Here is a 20101-nt window from a genome sequence, read left to right on the forward strand (position 1 = left end):
TGCTGGCAATCATTTGGCCTTCCATCCACTTTTCCTAATGCATCCAAAATGGTATTTTTAAACAATGTCCATGCATGTTGTATATGCTTGACGTTTTGTAGCTGCATCTTTCAGTTTTTTCTAATTATTTTCCTCATTTTTATCAAAGTTTCCCTTTTGAAAATTTATTACTAAAGCTGTAGATTTACTTATCCCTCTTTCCTTCTGACAGATCTACCATGTACTTTTAAGTAATGCTGTACTGTGGACAACTACTCCAATGTCTGCTAAATGTTTCAGCAGATTTTTTTTAGTGATCTATGGGTTCTGTTTTATAGATCTGATTAGATTTTTCTTGGTCTTCAGATCTTGTCTTGACCACAGCATGCAACTTCCATTTCTTAACAATGCTTTTGACAGTTGAAATTGCTAGCTAGAAGTGTGTTGGAGATTTTTTTATTTTTTATTTTTTTAATAATTTACTCTTACAAAGCTAGGGAAAACTATCTTCATTTTCAGATTCTCAGCCAGCTGTTTTGTGGAGCACATAGTTGTTGAAAGTAGAACAGTAATTACAACTTGTTTAAAAGGTTGAGTATTTGTTTAATCCTGGAATTGTCTTTTACTTGACTAATTGAAGCCTAATAATCAACGTTTTTGGACTTTTTAAAAAGATGTAATGAAGCAACTGAGAGGGTGTTCAAACTTTTATACTTGCCATGTTCACTTTATTTTGAATCTGTTAATGAAAATTACTATTTGCTGATTTTAAAAATTACAGAAAGATAGTGGTTAACTTTGTCCACACAAAAAACAAAGGGGATGTAACAGAAATAAGGCACCAATATGAAATAATTAAATTGAAATAAAAGTGGTATTGGAGAGCTGGAAAAAACAGCATGTTAAAAATGGTAAGGCATGCTGTTTGTGCAATAATTTACTCTACCTGAAAGAATAGATAACAATGTTCTTAAGTATTTTTTAAGGGCTTTTTATATGCAAATTAAAACACTTATGGAAGTTGATATTTAATAAAGGTCCAGCAATAGGATGCATATTGTACCAATCTCAACTTCTTCCAGCGTTTTGGCAGACTGTGCTTTGGGGAATAAAGTGAAAATATAAATGCTTCACACCATTTAGTGCTCTTGACAGGTCACAGTTAGTCTAATAGAATGTTGGTGAATGCGGAGCCCAACTATTAGACTATAACAAGCCTTTTAAACAAAAGAAATGGATGATGATGATCGCTACATGGCGTAATGTGCTGACAGAATCTCAAATGTTGAAGCAGCAAGCTTTCAAAGACTGAGCATCAACTGAAAAATAAAACAAAATTTAACCAGTGCAAAGGTTCAGTTGGAAAATCTTAACTCATATAAAAAAACATGATTCATTGAAGCACATCAAAAAAAGACACTCAAAACTTCACAGAAAATGATAAATCTTGATCCATGACCTGATGAAAATGTGCCTAATCTGTGGATCCAATGCTGTTCATGCTAAAGAAAGGTCTTGGAGGTATCACCCCCACGTGAATTTTGGATGACCCATTTGATTAAACAAAATTACAGATCATTGAAATTGTTGTAAATCCTGATAGCAAAAATTAGAGGTTTAGCAACTTTATACCATGTAGAGGTTGTCTGCTTCTATTCACTTTGAGATTCATTGGCTTATATCATTTTAACCAAAGGTACCTAAACCTTTGTACACAAATGTATTTCTGGTTTACAATTATGGAAAACAAAAGCAGTAAGAAAAAAAATTTATTGTATACAAATGATTTTTTTTTTCTATTTAAGGGCTGGATTTACTAAGGTTTTTCTCCCCATCTGTAATCTATGGGAAAAATGCTTTGTAAAAGATCCTCTAAGTTTGATCACCTATGACTTGATTAATGTTACACAATGGATTGTGGATAGGGACTGTCCAGGTTGATAGCTCCATTCTCTGGGCACTGTGCTATACTACCAACCCAGTATGTTTTTCATTGCATTTCTCATTTATAAGCAGTCCTATTTGAAAAAATACAACCCAAAGCAGTTTACAATTAGCTCTTAAAAGTGGATGTAAAAAAACCCCCCAAAATGAAATAAACGTTTGTTCACTGGGAAAGCTAGATTAAGGCAAATTTGGGTGAGTCACTATCTCCCAGTGCCTCAGATATCCACTTAGATTGTAAGTTCTTTTGGGCAGGTACTTATACCTGAATTCAGCTAAAGCTGTAAGCTCCCTTGAGCATCATTTGGGAAGGTGGGCTAAAAATCCAAATAAGTGGCGGAGGTATATTATGGCCTAGGACTTTTCCTAAATTATAGTCTGCTCTAACCACCAAGCAAACCCCCTTCCTAAATATAAATAAGCAGGAACACTGACAAAGGTTCAGTTATATCATATATACACACACACCTTTGGTATCAGGAGCAAAATGTGGCTCAGCCTCATGTTCTCTAGGGTGCCTTGATTCTTCCAAGATGGTCTCATTCAGTTTATAAAACCTCACCAAATGCACATTTTCCAAATAAAAACAATCAAACTTTTTTGTCTTGGCATAAGAGTTTATTTTTAAATTCATTATATTGAAATCAACATTTTAATTGTTTTGTCAAGCCATAGTTCCATTAAAAGCACATGGATTTAAGTAAAATGAAAGCTATTTGAGAGCAACGGTGCTGAGCAAATACTGAAAGCTTAAAATTAGCACAGTGCAGGTCCAAATCATTCTGTCTCCTTCAGTGTACAAAAAGTAGTGTTCTGGCAGCCTTACTAAAACTGAATTCTTTGCAGGTTGTGATGCCTTTTATCTTATATCTTAAGAATCCTGTAAAGGGGAAGGTGATGGCTGTGATTTTTTGAGACCACACAGGCCCTCGCTTCAGAAGAGACCTGAAGTTCAAATTATCACATTTAAAGATGAGACCCATGTAGTCTGGAAAGCTCGTACATGATCTCTGGGTGATTTGAATATTGATTCAATTAAAGTTGTCACAATCTGCTAAGAATCCATTTAGAAAAAGCAGGATTTAAAATTGGGATGGGAAAGGTAGACATTTTACTGCTTGTTTGAAAACCCACTGGCACTTACAGCTTGAAAACATCTTTTTTTCTTAAGTCGTTCTTTAGAGAAGTGCTGTTGAATTCCTGAAATAGATGGTGGTTTCCATTCATGTCCTTTTTCCAACGAGTATGTAACTTTCCTGGAAATGTAACTTTCCTGGAAAGGTGCGTATTATATCAAATGCAGGAAGATGGTCAATCACATACTCCAGTAGTATTAATGTGTGATGCAAGCAATAATTGTAAGTCAGAGTAGCAGATTTGGAAATTTGCAATCAATGTAAAGAATACCTTTGGAAATTTTGTGTGCTCCATGGAATACACCTTTCCAATCTTGTTTATAAGTATGTTATTCTCAACAGCTATTTTTAGGTGCTTTTCAGAACTAATGAAGCTATCTCTTTGTCTCTGGAGTTTCTCAGGCCATCTGGCTGTGTATGTATTTTGGGCACATTTGCATACAGACAGATGGACAGATACAGGTGCAGTGGTTGGGGAGTTAGCACCACATACTACTGAACAGTACATGCCGAAGTGGCCCTGGGCCATATTGAAATGTGCCTAATTTTGTGCTAAGCAGCGAGCATGCTTTTCCCCAACTTATTTACACTAGTCTTTGGATTTCTCAGCAAAAGAAATATAACGCATCACTGGAGCTTCAGTAACAAACTACGGTACAGCATTTTCTGATCTGATGTCCATGCATGGATGGTCAGAAAGCTTTTGACTAGTGACTTGTCTTGTAAAGCATTTTCAGGCCTGTTTTATAATATATTTACTATTGCTCTGTTTCTTTGCACATTAATTTCTATGGTATAATAAGTGTCACCACAGAGCATGTGTTTTCTCTGAGGATAAGCAGGATGGTAGTCCTCACACATGGGTGACATCAGATGGAGCCCAGACATGGAAAACTTTGTCAAAGTTTCTAGGACTTTGACTTGTCACACTGAGCATGCCCGATACCATGCATCCATGTGAGGTCCCTCTCTAGTCTTTTTCCGCAGAGCTACAGCATCGTGGTTTGTGAGCTCTAATCTGGGCTTTTTTGGCCTAGTTTGGAAAAACTTCTCTCTTCTCTCTTCACTTTTTTGCTTTTTTTTTTTTTTTTTCTTGACATTCGCCAGGTACCTCTTGGTCTATCCCTGATTAATGACGAAAACCCTGACTAGGAACACTATTCAGTAAGTTTCTTTTCACGGCAGATTCCACCATGGTGGCAGTGCCTCAATGCCCGCTGGCCATTGACGCCTGCCACCATCTATTTTGATTTTGTGTTCCTTTTTATTTCATCCTGTCATGGCCATTTCTGGTTTTCGGCAATGCCCTTGGTGCCAGAGGACTATGTCCATTATGGACCCCCTTGAGATGTCCAGGGTTGCCACTTATGCGCATAAATGACCCCAAAAGGACCTGGTCTTTGATTTGATAAGATGGAACGGGTCAAGGAAGGACAGAACCACTGGCATCGGCATTGATGGATTTATAAGCTGTACCGTTGGACACCACACCATCTATATTGGCGGGGACCGTTGGTTCCATCGGTGGATAGAGGCACCGGAGTCTGACAGTCTGTCTCTTCCAGGCTAAGGACATTGGTTTCCTCATCATTGGCCTCTGCACCAAGGAAGGACCGGGTTGAGCATTAAGGGAAGCCAAAGAAGTATTGGCACTGGTCCCTTTTGATGCACGGTGCAGGGCACAGGGATGCACCAGTACATGCTGTGAAGCTCCCGAAGAGACCCTGTGGTGAGGAGCACCAGTCTTCAACAGTCTTCACTGGTCCTGATGCCAGTCACCGATTCACCTTGCGGTCTGAAGAGGATCTGGCCATCTCTCATTCCTCCCAGTCAGTGTTGGCATCAGCAACGTTCGAGGAGGACCTGGGATGGGGAGTCCAGCTAGCTGTGGAATGGGTGATGCAGAGCCTCTGTCCTGTGGTACTGACAGCACCGGAGCCAGTACCATCTGTCCTGGAACTGCTGCTGGAGAAGCTCCAAGTGCTCATTGAGTTACCGACACAGTTGACATCTGTTCCCAGGATGGCATTGGCACCCATCAGGGCATCACAGCCTCCCCCTACAGATACAGTCAGTGGTCCTTGGCAGTTTGGAGGAGGAAGCTCCACCCAGGCCAGCAGAGATGCCAAGGTCTGTAGCCCCTCCCCCCTGGCAAAGTTTGCCTGAGGGGGGGAGGGGCTACAGACCATGCCCCACCTGCACCTAGGGTGCTATCCCCTGTTGCTTACAATGAGGATGAAGGTCCCTATGACTGCTGGGGGCATGACTCCACGGAGTACTCCTTCGAGGGCTCTGAGGGTCTCCCATCCAGATCCTTCTCCTTCAGAAGAGTGAAGGAAATCTCTGCCCGAGGAGTTAACATTTGCAGGATTTGTGAGGGTGATGGTGGAAACCATCCCATTTCAGTTACTGACTGAGGATGCCAGGCACAAAATGCTTGAGATCCTCCATTTTGTGGAGCCTCCTAAGGAGATCATGGCAGTCCCAGTATACTGTATCCTTAAGGAGTTGTTGCTGAAGATATGAGAGCACCCTCTCATAGTGCCTCCCATTAACAAGAAGGCTGATGGGGGCATACTTTATCCAGAAGGCTGCCAGATTCAATAAGGATCAGCTGCCCACCAGTCTGGGGTGGTCAGATCTTTTCTCAAATGATTCAAGCATGCTAGGAACCATTCCTCAGTACCCCTGGGGAAGGACCACAGAGCAGTGGATGCTCTTGGGAGGAAAGTGTTTCAGGGGGCCATGCTCATTGCCACATAGCATCCTATCAACTCTACATGAGCGAGTACTAGTGGGACATCTGGAAGCAGGTGCAGAAGGTGGCCGAGTAGCTGCCTCAACAGTAGCAGGACCACCCTCATATCGCTGTTGCATAAGGACCTGGAGTGCAGAAAACATGAGGTCCAAGCGACCTATGTTTTCAAAATTACATCAAGGGTCTCTGCAGCGGGAATCGGTATGCCTATGGGCCTTTGATCTCTGACTGGAGGTACAGGAAACACTCTACGTGCAGTGTACTGGGGAAAATCTCTTTAGAGATATGTTTAGAGATGTGATGGCCCAGCTCCGAGACCACCATGAAACTCTCAAACAACCCTCCGCCAGCCCTCTGGACCAGTCATTTTCCTCTAGGAGGTCAGTGAGATTGGGGCAGAGGAACTACTATCCTCTGCCCCCTCGCTCCCGTCAACAGCATCAAAGCTCCTGTGGCTGTCCCAGGCAGCAGAGAGCCCCCAAACCCCAACTGGCACCTCTGTCAACTCCAAGGAAGAAGTTTTGATTGGGTTATAGGGAGTGTAGGTCAGTCACCGGTACCCTGGATGTTGGACCCTCCAGTCGGGGCAGGCTGTGGTTCTTTGTGAGGCAGTGGCCCAGTATAACCTTGGACCAGTGGGTTCTTTCCATTGTCCGTCAAGGGTACCAATTTAATCTATTGGGTGTTCTGCCACATTGCCCTCCAAACTGTTTTGGGGGCCGGTAGCACATCAGGAGATACTGTTGACAGAACTCTCCTCCCTCTTAACGGCCAGAATGGTTGAGCCTGTCCAACCAGGGTAAAGAGGGCGGGGATTTTAGTCCAGCTACTTCCTGATTCCAAAGAAAGCATGAGAACTCTGTTCCATCCTAGACCTAAGAGCTTTGAACAAATTTCTCAAAAAAGAAAAGTTTAAGATGGTCTTCCTGGTCACCTTAATCCCCCTTTTTTTGCAAAAAGGGGACTAGCTATGCTCCCTCGATCTAAAGGACTTGTACACTCACATTGAGATTTGCCCCTGTCACAGGAAGTATCTCCAGTTTGTGGTGAGAAAACAGCACTTCCAGTACCTGATGTTGCCATTCGAGTTAGCATTAGCCCCATGAGTCTTCACAAAATGCCTGGTTGTGATGGCAGCGCACCTCCGCAGGCTAAGGGTGCAAGGGCCATCAGGTCAGGCAGGGTTTTGGAGTTACTAGGGTTAGTCTTAAACTAACCAAAGACCCATCTTGGCCCATCACCTTAATTGAACGTCATAGGAGCCCTGCTAGACAAGGCTCAGGCCAAGGCCTTCCTACCTTGTCAAAGGGCCATCACTTTGACGACCATTGCGGCAGAGATTCAGCAGTGCTAGCAGGTATCAGCCTGGCACATGTTGAGACTGTTGGGCCAAATAGCCACAACTGTCCATATCAATCCCTTGGCACAGTTACACATGCGCAGAGCCCAATGGACTCTGAGGTCGCAGTGGTGTCAGGCTATGCAGAACCTCTGGGATTGCATCAGAGTTACCCCATCCCTCCGGGACCTGTTGTCCTGGTGACGGGTCTTTCAAATCTGGGCTCTCTTTTCGAAGTTCTCCTACCCAAATCTGGGCTCTCGTCAAAGTTCTCCTACCCAAACTGGCCTTACCATGGAGGTGTCCATCCTGGCTGGGGTGCTCATGTAGATAGGCTCAGCACCCAGGGTCTCTGGTCTGCTCAGGAAAGCTGTTGTTAAATCAACTTACTGGAGTTTCAGGTGATCATGTACGTGCTATGGGTTTTCAGAGATCGGCTGTCCAACAAAGTTGTTCTGCTCCACACCGAAACCAGGTAGCAACGTGGTATGTTAGCAAGCAGGGAGGTACAGGATTGTACCTCCTGTGTCGGCAGGAAGTGATTCAGATCTGGTCATGGGCCCTGTCCCATGGGATGGTGCTTAGGGCCATGTATCTGGTCAGGATGGAGAATGTGGTAGTGGACAGGCTGAGTTGTGCCTTCAAACACCATGAGTGGTCCCTGGACCCGGGGGTGGCGAATCAGATATTCCGCCTCTGGGGGAGCCTGGATATAGATCTGTTCGCATCCCCTTGCAACAGAAAGATGCCTCTGTTCTTCTCCCTGTACAGGTCAGACTGTAAACCAGCTTCGGCACCCTTGTCTGTCATTGGGGCAAGGGTCTTCTGTACGCATATCCTTAGATTCCCTTATTGGCGAAGACTCTCTTGAAGCTTCATGAGGACAAGGGAGACTATGATCCTTATAGCCCCTTATTAGCCGAGACAGATCTGGTTTCCACTCCTACGGGGGAGTTGTCTATCCCGAGACCGATTTTAGTCTGGGGATTTCCCCAGATCTCATCATGCACAATCGAGGCAGGTTGTGACATCCCAATCTCTAGGCCCTGTCGCTCACAGCCTGGATTTTGAGAGGTTAATTCTGTAACCACTCGATTTGAGGATGTGCCTTGGGTCCTGGTGGCTTCTAGAAATCCTTCCACTAGAAAGTGGACATGGAGGAGGTTTTCAGTGTGGTGTGGTGTGAGCAAAAGGCCCTAGATCCATTCTCCTGCCCCACACAAAAACTGCTTGATTTAAAAACCAACTCGGAGTTCATCTCAGCGCAATTGGCACATACCACCATGGTGTAAATGAAATGCCCATCTCTGTACAGCCTATAGTTGTACGAATCATGTGCGGCCTACTTTAAATGAAGCCTCTCGCTGTGTCTTGTACCTTATCATGGTGTTAGCTTGGCTGATGAAAGCTCTTTTTGAGCCACTGTCATCTATGACCTGAGGTACCTGATCTGGAAGGTCATATTTTTGGTGGCTGTCACCTCAGTGTGCAGAGTCAGCGAGCTCCAGGCCTTAGTGACTTATCTACCTTACACTAAGTTTTATCATGACAGGGTGGTCTTATGTACGCACCCTAAGTTCCTGCCTAAGTTGGTGACGGACCTCTGTCTTAACCAGTCCACACCAGTTCATCAGTCTGCCAACATTCTCAGGCCCCATGCGCACCAAGGTGAATAAGCACTGCACAGTTTGGACTGCAAGTGAGCCTTAGCTTTCGACTTGGAGCGGACAGAAGCCCATAGTCAGTCCACCCAACTTTTTATTTCTTTTGATAGGAATTGGTTGGGCGTTGCCATTGCCAAACGGTCACTATCCATTTGTCTAGGAGATTGTATCTTCTTCTGTTATGCCCAGGCGGGACTGCATCTTGGGAGTCATGTCAAGGCTCATTCTGTCAGAGCCATGGCAATTTCGGTGGCCCACTTATGAGGAGATCTGCAAGCCTGCGATGTGGAGTCCTCTCCACACATTTACATCTCACTATTGCTTGGATAGGGATGGCCAACATAACAGTAGGTTTGGCCAATCTGTCCTTTGGAATCCTTTTGAGGTGTAGAACCTAACCCTCTCCCGCTTAGGGCTTGTTTGGGTTCAGGCTGTCTCTCAGTCTTGTAGCCAGCACCATTGTTGTTGTGCCCATTGGCCCCTGGTTGGGTGTCTGTCAGTCCCCTTTTATGTTGGGGAGCAGCCTGTAGCTAGGGATTCACCCATGTGTCAGAACTACTATCCTGCTTGTCCTCTGAGAAAGCAGATTTGCTTACCTGTAACAAGTGTTCTCTGAGGACAGCAGGATGTTAGTCCTCACGAAACATGCCAGGTAAATATAAGACTGGAGAACGCGTGGATGCATGTTATAGGGCATGCTGGGTATGCTCAGTGTGGCAAATGAAAGTTCTAGAAACTTTAATATAAGTTTTCTGTGTCGGGGCACCATCTTATGTTGTCACCTATGTGTGAAGGCTAACATCCTGCTGTCCTCTGAGAATACCTGTTTTAGGTAAGCAACTCTGTTTTACCTTATTACACACTTTTCCCAAAAGTAAACCATAATACTTTTGTTTAGATCCTACCCACGGCTCAGCGCCTCTTGGATGAGCTGCTGTCTTCTCAGTCCACTGCCATCAACACTGTGTGCGGAGCCCCAGGTAATGTCTATTTTTTTTTATTTTTTTTTGTAAAGTGTGTGGGGAGGTGCAGAAACAATCACTTAAATAGTACAGTGGTATGATACCTTTTAGAGGATTACCATCTACCCTAAAGTGCGTAAGATATGAAATCTTCATTTAATTCTTCTGAAGAATCTTTTGATGTGAAAGCAGATGAGTATATACTGGCCCAGAAAAGACATGCCAACTAAATTATTTTCCTCCTATCTTTCCTCTCAAGTTGTCTCATCTGTACTTCTAAAACTACTAGTCAAGTGCCTGGACCTCCCCATATCCTCCTACTTTATCTTGTTTTCAGTCTACTAGTTTTTTCCTCTGGCATTTATACTGTTGCTTTCAAATCTGCAATCTGTCCTATATTCAAAACTTGTGTTGGCCCACATTTCCTGTTACTGTCCTATTTATCTTCTCCCCTTCCAGTTACAAAATAATAGAATCCTCTGCCTATTGACGTTTTTCTGGAGTTCTTGCTGTCCACCTTCTATAAACACGTTATTAATGAACATTTGATAATCTGCCTCTTCTCAATGTTGGTCTCAAGGCAGATTGCAATAAAAGTAAATGAACAGAGAAAATAGAACAGCTTACAGTCAAATCAGAATTTGCAAATAATGAAGCATTGGAATCCAGTATAGGAAATCCCATTTGTAAATAGTTTCAAGACCCAGTTGTGTATAACACAGTTCTTCATCGAGGATTCAGGAAGTTGGGTCAAAGATGTGGATCTTCAGGGAAGGCCTGGCTGCTTTTAAACCATCCCATTTGACTGAAACTGTTCTCCACCCTTTTGTTCAATATTCTCTATTTAGATAGACTTTCTGTCCCGTCTTGGATCTTTCTGCTGTGTTAGATACCACTGATCACATCATCCTCCTTTGCACACTTTCATTGCTAAACATCTCCAGTACTGCCCTTTTGGTTCTCTTACCTTTGTGGCTAAACCTTTCAGGTTTTTGCCCTTAATTGGGCGTCTGACCTTTCATCTCCTCCCTTTTTGTTCTTCAAAACTCTGTGGGTGGTCTTGATCTTTTTTATATACATTCACATCCTTGGTACAGTTTTCTCTTTTGGCTGCCCTCTATGTTCTATGCATAAATCTTCCTTCATCTCTCAGCTGCCTTCCTCAGAATCATCCTCTGTCCATTGTCTTGTACTGAACACTTCCAAAACCAAACTTGTTTTTTTTTTCCCCACCCTACCAATTGGGTATTGCATCCTCTCCTTGGGTTTCTCTCCATCCAATCCATCTTTCCTTCTGTGACTAGGCTATAAAACATGGAGTAATATTTGATGACACATTCTCCCTGCTGTCTCTCACCTCTAATATTTTCATTTCATTGGGCTTTCTGCAAAACCTGCCCCTTTCTTTCCTTTAACATCTCATGTCACCTCCATCAAGCACTCTTAATCTTGTATCTTGACAACTGTATCTGCATCCTGGCTGAGCTCCATGTTGCCTCACTATATCCTTTCCAGTGCTGTTAGCATTTTGTTGCATGCCTGCTCTTTCAAACACCCTTTTATTTTTTTTTTGTCAGTCTCCTGGCCTTCCTCCACTAGCTACCCATTCAATACCATTGCAAGTGTAAGTTATAAGTATTTATGTTGAAGAGCATGCATGACCTGACAGTTCTTTCTATCCCTTGGCCCTTATTTCCTGCTGCTCCTCCCATCGCCTCTATGCTTTAAACTTCCTCACGCTAATCAAGGATCTTTATAGTTCCATGCCTTCTCTTATTTACTTTTTACTTCTGGAATAATCTCTTATCTGAGGTTCAGATCTCCTTCTTTTGTTCATGTTTTGCCCCTACTTTAACAATCTTATTTTTCTAATTAGCTTTTGCATAATCAATCCAGCTGGTTCTTCCTCTCCATTACAGTCAGATAATTTATCTGTGCTATTCATTACCTTATTTGCTTATGTTGGTGCATCATGAGCCATGTAAGGTGTTTTTAGTAATATGCCAGATTGTCTTGCCAACCTCCTCCGGATTACTCACGAATACATTCTGGCATATAATCCTGGTTTTTTTTCTTGCTAAATAGGACTGTGAACAGTGTCATACCAGATCATGAAATCTTTGTTAGCTTTGAAAATTCTCTTCTAAATTTATTTCCTCAGGTTAAAACAGCTTGGGCTGAAAATTGCCCGGCTTAAAAGTACATGGGAGGGCTTCCATAGTGCAGAATACTTCTTTTTGGCTACAAAGAAGCTTTTCCATGTTTGGGTGGTGGGAGTAAAACTGTGCGCACATATTCAGTTTTCCATGTGTGTGCATGCTCCTTCACCTTTGCCACTTGCACAAATAGCAGGTGCGTACTTTGACTGCTAATTTTCAAAGGGAAACTATGCTGGTGGTTCCCCTTTGAGCAATGACTGCAGTGTGCACAGGATAAAGGTGCCCTTATTCTTTGGAAACAATGCAGACTATGCAAAATTGCCTCCATGATATCTTAGTGACTCCCAGCAAAGATGTTTTGGTTTTTTTTTTTGGTCATTCTTGACTCCTGATGGGGAGGAGTGCAGTGGGTCTTCATTTGTGTTAGCTGGGATTCCCCCACCACCACCTTCCATTTCAGTTTTGTATCACTCATCTTTTACATCACACTGGCTAATTGAAATTTGAAGCACAGGACATATTTGTATTTTTTAAATGTTCTCTGTACCCTGCTCAGAGTATCTCTATAGTGGAGCGTGCCACAAATAATTTTAATAAATAAATGTGCATTTTAAGCTATCCAGGAGAGCACCAAATAGATGTCGACTTCCCCTCCCCTACTCCCTGAGAGTTATGAATGCTCCTTGTGCTGTCTGATCTGAGGGGAAGAAGTTGAGTCCAGGAATTTGTCTGATATTTTTACATGCAGCATTGCTGTTGGACTTACAAAGATTGTTTGTTTCCAAAGGCCATTATGGCTGTCCTACTTGACCAGTATTTTTCCACTATAAACTAACTTGTCTGTATTTGTTCTTTATGAAACTGTCTTAAAAGAGAGAGGGGAAAGAAAATAATCATCACATTAACCATACATTGTAATTGTCAACTTTAGAAAGCAGGAGTTCGTACTATAGTTGTCCTTTCTGAAGCAGTCAAATCTTGCTTCAAAGGTAACATTTCATAAATGTTAATGGTCCTCCATGTACACTTTCTTACAGCTGACAATGCCAGCTTTCTATTCTGCCCTACCTTAGATATATATATATAGAGGTAAGAGGGCTCCTTATTTGTTTTATAGAGGTAGGCTGTTGAAATCTGTCATAACTCCATCAAAAGATGATGTATACAAAAAAGGAAAACCAGGTAGAATAAAAAAAAAAAGGGCTTGTTTGAATGTTTGTGAATGGAAAAGGCACCAAAAAGGCATATATAATTTTTTTTTTTTTTTAACGTCTCTAGATCCCACTGCTGGTCCCTCTGCCTCTGATCAAAGCACCTGGTACCTTGATGAATCTACTTTGAGTGACAACATAAAAAAAACTCTCCACAAATTCTGTGGCCCCTCTCCTGTTGTGTTCAGGTGAGCTGCTTCTCTTTTGGGTTTGCATTCTCCAGCATGTCACACAGAGCCCTGATTCACACACCACCACGACGATGCTCTTGTACCTTGTGGCAGTATAAATCCAAATGAATGGTTTTGCTCTTATGTACACCTTACCAATGATCCCTGCAGGTCCTGGACTCTTTGGATGGTGTCCGAAGATGTGGGTGTTTGTCTCTGTAGAACTACTAAGCAGCACTATGATGTCCTATGCTGACTCTGGTAACTCCTAGTCAGTCTCCGTGCCTATTGCTCACTCCTTTCATATATAGACAGAAGAAGCTTTGATCTTGAGTAGTGAATGCTCTACTCCTCTCTGAAAGTGGCCCAAGTTTGAGAATGATTTCAAGTGTCCATGCTGAGGCACTGGGAATAATATGGAGGCAGCTGTCCTGCTGTGAAGGATTAGGAAGAGGGAAATGGGCAAATTGTTGGCTACATGAGCGTAATACATGACTTTTATTCAGAGAGCAGGGATGATGTCTTGAAGAGGATATTTTTGTTTACATAATAAGCTTATACTTGTGTCATAAGTACCAAAATGGCTAGTGCAGTAGCTGGAGCAAATATCCCATGTGACATGCTTGCTGTACTTTTGAACCCTATTTTGTAGCAAATGAGCGCACTTTTTTTTTCCTGTGAGTGAGTCTGCATCTATGCTTGGCCTGATGGCCCCTTGCTTTAAGCTAGCCAGTACCTAGTATTATGTTTTGTTGCTTGAACTTGAAATAATTTACTGGCTGGTGTAAGATTGAAAAAGCCAACCAACTCTCCAGCCTGTGAAAATAGTATTTTATTAATTCCAGCATTGGAAAGTATTTTAAAGTGTATACTCATCATACTGCTATGGAGAATGCTGGGATTTGGGAAGGAGAGAGATTAATAGCTCATGTTGTTCCAGCCCTATCAGCACAATATTCCCTTTATCCCATTTTCTCATGTTTGTGGGGTTTTATCTTTATTTGTTCATTTCTGCTTGCTTTTTTTTTTCTCTCTCACTGTCGTTACAAAAAGTGATGTGAACTCTATGTACCTGTCCTCTACTGAGCCCCCGGCTGCAGCAGAATGGGCTTGCCTCCTGCGTCCTCTAAGAGGAAGGGAGCCTGAGGGCATCTGGAACCTTCTTTCCATCGTTCGGGAGATGTTTAAGAGGCGGGACAGCAATGCAGCTCCTCTCTTGGAGATCCTGACTGACCAGTGTCTGACTTACGAACAGGTAGATTATAAGTGACTGGAAAACAACAGATATGTTAGTTCAGCCTCGGTCATGGAAAAAATATCCTGCAGAGAGGTCTGGTGCCTCTCACACTCCTTTCTGTGTGTGTGTGTGTGTGTGTGTTAATATAAAATCACCTTTTGAAACAAATAGGAATCAATGAATTAATTGTAAGAACAGGGTTTTACCATATGTATTTTTATAATACTAGGCATAAATTGGGGGAACAGGACTTTCTCCTAGGAAAAGCAGAATGGTAGTCCTCACGCATGGCTGATATCATCCGATGGAGTCCGACATGGAAAACTTATGTCAAAGTTTCTAGAACTTTGACTGAGCCTCTCTAGTATGCTAATGCTTGCATTATACCACACATCCACGTGAGGTTCTCTCAATCTCTTTTCTGCGGAGCCATGTTTCTCACAGCAAATGGAGTCTGTCTCTCTCTCTCTTCATTTCTTCTAACAGATGTTTTTGGTGTGTCTTCAGTTTTTTTCCTGAAAACAGGATGCACATTCGACACAGGGTTCCCCTAGTTCTCCCCTTATCGCCGTAGCCAGGGTTTTTGGTGGTTTTGGTAAGTTTAATTTTATGGTTGATCCCCTGGTGGTTTGGTGCCTGCCAGCCATTGAAGGCCACCACTGTTGATATAGAGTCCCTTTTCTTTCACGATGGCATGTTCTTGTTGGGGGTTTAAGCGATGTCCTGTGCACGAGGACCATGTCTATCACAGATCCCCATGATAGATGTGTCCTCTGCCTGGGGGTGTCGCATAACATTTGGGGTTGCAGCAAGTGAGCCAAGATGACCCCGAAAGGGCATAAGAGCTGGCTCGATAAGATGGAATGACTCTCTGGGCTGGACAAGAAAGATCTTTCGGCATCGGAGGCATTTGCATCCAGGGACCTCAGATGGCCAGTTATGTTGGAAGGGCCATCGATTCTGTTTGCATCCATGGTTTCCAGGGACTCCAGAGACACAGGCCATTCCCTGCCTCTTCCAGGCCAATGACATTGGGTTCATAGGTTTTGGCCTTGGCATCCAGTACCGTGTTCTGCCATTTGGGCTAGCGTCGGCTCCATGTTTCTTCATGAAATGCTTAATGGCGCACCTTTGCAAACTGGGATTCCAGGTTTACCCCCATCTGGAGAATTGGTTAGTCAAGCGCACCTCTCAGGCAGGGGCCAAAGTGTCCATATGCTCAACCATTCAGGTGCTGGAGTCACTAGGGTTCGTTATCAACTACCTCAAGTCCCATCTCAGCCTGATACCGCAATTGGATTTTTTTTTTTTAATTTATTCTTTATTTGATTTCTCATACATTTTACAATGAAAAAGAAAATAAGCAATTTTGGATTCTATTACATCGAATTCAAAATAAGAAAATAATATCTATTTCACATTTCCAATAATTAAGTCCACATAATGGGGAGCTAACTTAAAAGATAATTAGTTATAAGAAATAATCATAATTTTATGAACTTCAGGAGAATATATACTTTTTTACCAGTTTACAATATATCCATATTAACCAATTATAATACCCTCAGCTACCTTTATCTGTAAGAAAAACTTCTAGATGAGAAGGCTCAAGGAAAACAAACTTATTTTTGTGTAATGTAATATTGCACTTACATGGAAATTTGAGAAAGAAGGCGGCCCCTAGGGCCAACACTCTGTCTCATCAAAATAAATTGTTTCCTTCTCATCTGAGTGTTCCTCTACATCAGGGAAGACCTGGACTAACTTACCACAGAACATAAAACTTTTATTTTTGAAATATTTTTGCAGGACTAGATTTTTGTCCTGCTCCAAAGCAAAGGTAACTATCAAAGTTGCCCTTGTTGGGATATCATCTTCAGAAGCCTCTAAAAAAGATGTTAAATTTGGACTATTAGCAACTAACACATCAATTCCACCTTCTGGGGCTATACCTTCTCTCCTAGAATTAGATAAATAATATATCTTGGAAATAAGCACTTCAGATGAAATACTCAATATCTCTTTAACATATTTTTTTAAAATAATTCTTGCGCAGATAACATTCTCGTAAAGGGAAAATTTAAAAAACGTAAAGTTTTCCTCCGCATATCATTTTCCAATCCTTCCATATTTTTATATATCATCAGGGTATCTTTAATAAAGGTAGTCCCGGTTGTTTGTAAAGCTGTTATCTGAGAGTTCAATACTGTGTTTGTGGCTTCAATCTGATCTATTCTTTTTCCATGGTCGTCCAGTTTCCCTTTTATCTCATTGGAAAAAACTGTAGCTTGGCCATGGATTGGGATAACCTCCTCTCCATGTTTATAATCGCTTTCCAGATGTCTACTAGAGATATATTCTTTGGATCTGGCACAGACATTCCCCCCTCCACTCCTTCAACACTGGCTGCAGCCTGATCCAAGAGTTTCTCATCTCTGACTTCAGATGTTACCACCTCACCTAGGTTAGGGGTATCTAAAACATTTACCCCTACACTTCCTGAGGTGCTAATGGATAACTGGTCCTGGGCAGGACTAGCTGTAGCCCCAGACAAGAGAGATAGATCTTGAGGAGCCTCCTTGAAGGTTTGACTCACCCTTCTCGCTAAGTGCAAGTCCATTGGACCTCTTAGTTCTTTTGCCACCGGTGTCGATGTTATCACCTTCATTTTTTGTTTCTTCCCCATCTAAAATGGAGGACTCTTCCTTTTCAAAATGTTCTCCAGGGGCGCGCGGCTTTGGCAGTGCGCCGGCGGCTACGCGCCGCTGTACTGCTCTTTAAATGCAGTCAGCTGGCGTTGGGTGTTGATGACATCAGGAGGGGCGGGAGACTGCTTTCATAGCTCACCAGCTTGATCCCGTTTGCCCTCGCTCCCTTTCAGGTGCGGTTCTCCTCAGTAAGGCTCCCAAATTCTGCCACTGTACTGCTCTTTAAAAGCAGTCAGCTGACGTCTGGTGTTGATGACGTCGGGAGGGGCGGGAGACTGCTTTCATAGCTCACCAGCTCGGTCCCGTTTGCCCTCGCTCCCTTTCAGGTGCGGTTCTCCTCAGTAAGGCTCCCCGCAATTGGACTTAATTGGCACCCTGCTAGACACTACGCAGGCCAAGACCTTCCTGCCCCAGCAATGGGACATCAATCTGATGTCCATCATGGCTGAGATTCAAGTGAGCCAGCAGGTTTCAGCATGGCATATGTTGAGGCTGCTGGGCCACATGGCTGCAACAGTACATGTCACTCCCTTGGCACATTTACACATGCAAAAAGCCCAGTGGACCCTTAGGTCCCAGTGGTGACGAGCCTCTCAGGCTCTCAGTCTGGAACAAGAGGGTATCCTTCCAAAGTCCTCTGGTCCAAAGTGTACTAATGATGGATACGTCCACCCTGGGCTGGGGGGCTCATCTCGATGGGCTCAGCACCTAGTGTCTGTGGTCCGCCCAGAAATAACTGTGTCAAATCAATTTCCTGGAACTCTGGGGGATAAGGTACACGCTGTGGGCTTTCAGAGATCTGCTGTCCAACAAAATTGTGCTGATACAGATCGACCACTAAGTGACAATGTGGCATGTTAACAAGCAGTGAGGTATGGGGTTGTACCTCCTGTCAGGAAGCAGTCCAGATATGGTCATGGACCCTTTCCCACAGGATGATGCTCAGGGCCATGTATCTGGCCAGAATCGAGAATGTGACTGCCGACAGACTAAGACACTTCTTCAAACCCTTTGAATGGTCTCGGGATCAAAGGGTTGCAAATTGGATCTTCTGCATTTGTGGAAGTCCAGTGGCTGATCTATTCACAGCACCTTGGAACATGAAGGTTCTGCTCCCTATATAGGGCGCATGGCATATCAGCCTCAGATACTTTCACTCTCCATTGCGGCGAGGGTCTCCTGTATGCATATCCTCCAGCTCCACTGGTAGTGAAGACGTTTGAAGCTTTGAGATGACAAAGGGATCATGATTCTGATAGCCCCTCATTGGCCAAGACAGGTTTGGTTTCCACTCCTCAAGGAGATGTCCGTCCGGTGTTACGACTGTCGCTGCCAGACGTCTCCACTCCACCCTCCTTATCTCTCTGGCGACTCCTCCCACAATTGACGGACGTTTGGCTGCCGCGGCTTCTGCCTGCCATCCTCTCCGGCATCCCCGGTCCGGCTTTGGCGCTGCCTCCCACCATGCTGTCCAACTGCCTTAGGGTGCATGCGCCATGCTGCCCTGCTTCAAATACTTTCTTTGGCGCGAACCTCAGGGGCGTCCCCCGATGATGATGTCACGCATCCCGGATACAAAAAGCCTACACTACTGCTAGCTAATCGAGTTAGCAAGGGACGGAACTCCTTACGGATGGGATTTGCTCTCCGTACCTAGCTACTCTGCCTCTCCATTATTGGACTTACTCTATTTGGGATACCCGCTCCTCGGGGCCTCTCTTCTCTTTTAGGTCGTTGTCTGGAACCGGTACTTGCTCCTTGAGGGCCCATGTTCCCTGACTTGCTGCCTGGACTTCACTTCTGCCTGGAAGATACCGCATACACCATCAGTGAGTTACCATCTACTTCTCTCAGAGCTGTTCCCTGGAACCAGGTACTCGCTCCTCGAGGGCCTGTCTTTATTTCAGCTCCTGTGTTTCCTACCGAGAGAAACCACTGTGTGAGTACTCAACCAAAGAGGCTCTAATCCAGAACCCTGCATATACTTCATTGTACTCACTATCTCAGTTTCTCTTCACTACAGCACAGCCATTGTGGGATCGCTGTTCCAGAGCCCTGAGGGGACTACAAGCCCAGCCGGGCTTCAACTCTGATCACTACTGCCACCTCTGGTGGCTCCTCAATACTGTTAATAAAAGATCTATCTGTGTTGTGTGTCCTAAAGCTGAGCCTGACCTGTGGCCCCTCACGGGACTTCCCCCGTGGGCGTGGTCAGCAGCCACAGTGTCAAAGGGTCCACCCAAAACCTTACAAACAATAACATCCGGAAACCGATCAGGTTGGGGACTACTTCAAATATCATCACCTAGGATCAGAGGAAGTTGTGCCATCCCAATCTTCAGGCCCTGTCACTCACAGCCTGGATGCTGAGAGGCTGATCCTGCAACCACTTGATCTGTCAGAAGGTGTGTCTCTCTTCCCTGTAGCTTCCAGAAAACCTTCCATAAGAAAGTCCTTTGGAGTGAAATGGAGAAGGTTTTCCATATGGTGTGAGCAAAAGGCCTAGATCCTTTCTCATGCTCACCACAAATCTGCTGTACTACCTTCTATGCCTTTTAGAAGCTGGTCTGATGACCATCTGTTGGGATTTATGAGTGTGATTGGTGCACATTGCCATGGGCTAGATGGTAATTCCACCTTTCACTGCCTATGGTTATACATTTTATGCAAGGTCTGCTTCAATTGAAGCCTCCCCTAAGGCCTCCCGCTGTGTCTTGCGATCTCAATGTGGTGTTGGCTCAGCTGATAAACTCTTTTTAAGCCACTGCACTCCTGTGTCCTGAAATACCTGACCTGAAAGGTCATATTTTTGGTGGCGGTCAGTGAGCTCCAGG

General features: G+C 43.8%; 1 protein-coding gene across 1 annotated transcript in view; it reads left to right on the plus strand.

The window, feature by feature from the left end:
• Positions 1 to 20101, plus strand: part of ZSWIM8 (zinc finger SWIM-type containing 8) — a 328217-nt gene that overhangs the window by 100888 nt on the left and 207228 nt on the right. Inside the window, exons 7-9 of the mRNA XM_029608976.1 lie at positions 9719 to 9800; positions 13220 to 13340; positions 14376 to 14577. Coding sequence (XP_029464836.1) covers positions 9719 to 9800; positions 13220 to 13340; positions 14376 to 14577 — 405 coding nt within the window. The remainder of the gene's footprint in view (positions 1 to 9718; positions 9801 to 13219; positions 13341 to 14375; positions 14578 to 20101) is intronic.

The sequence above is a fragment of the Rhinatrema bivittatum genome, chromosome 7 (assembly GCF_901001135.1).
Source record: "Rhinatrema bivittatum chromosome 7, aRhiBiv1.1, whole genome shotgun sequence".
NCBI classification, from domain to species: Eukaryota; Metazoa; Chordata; class Amphibia; order Gymnophiona; family Rhinatrematidae; genus Rhinatrema; species Rhinatrema bivittatum.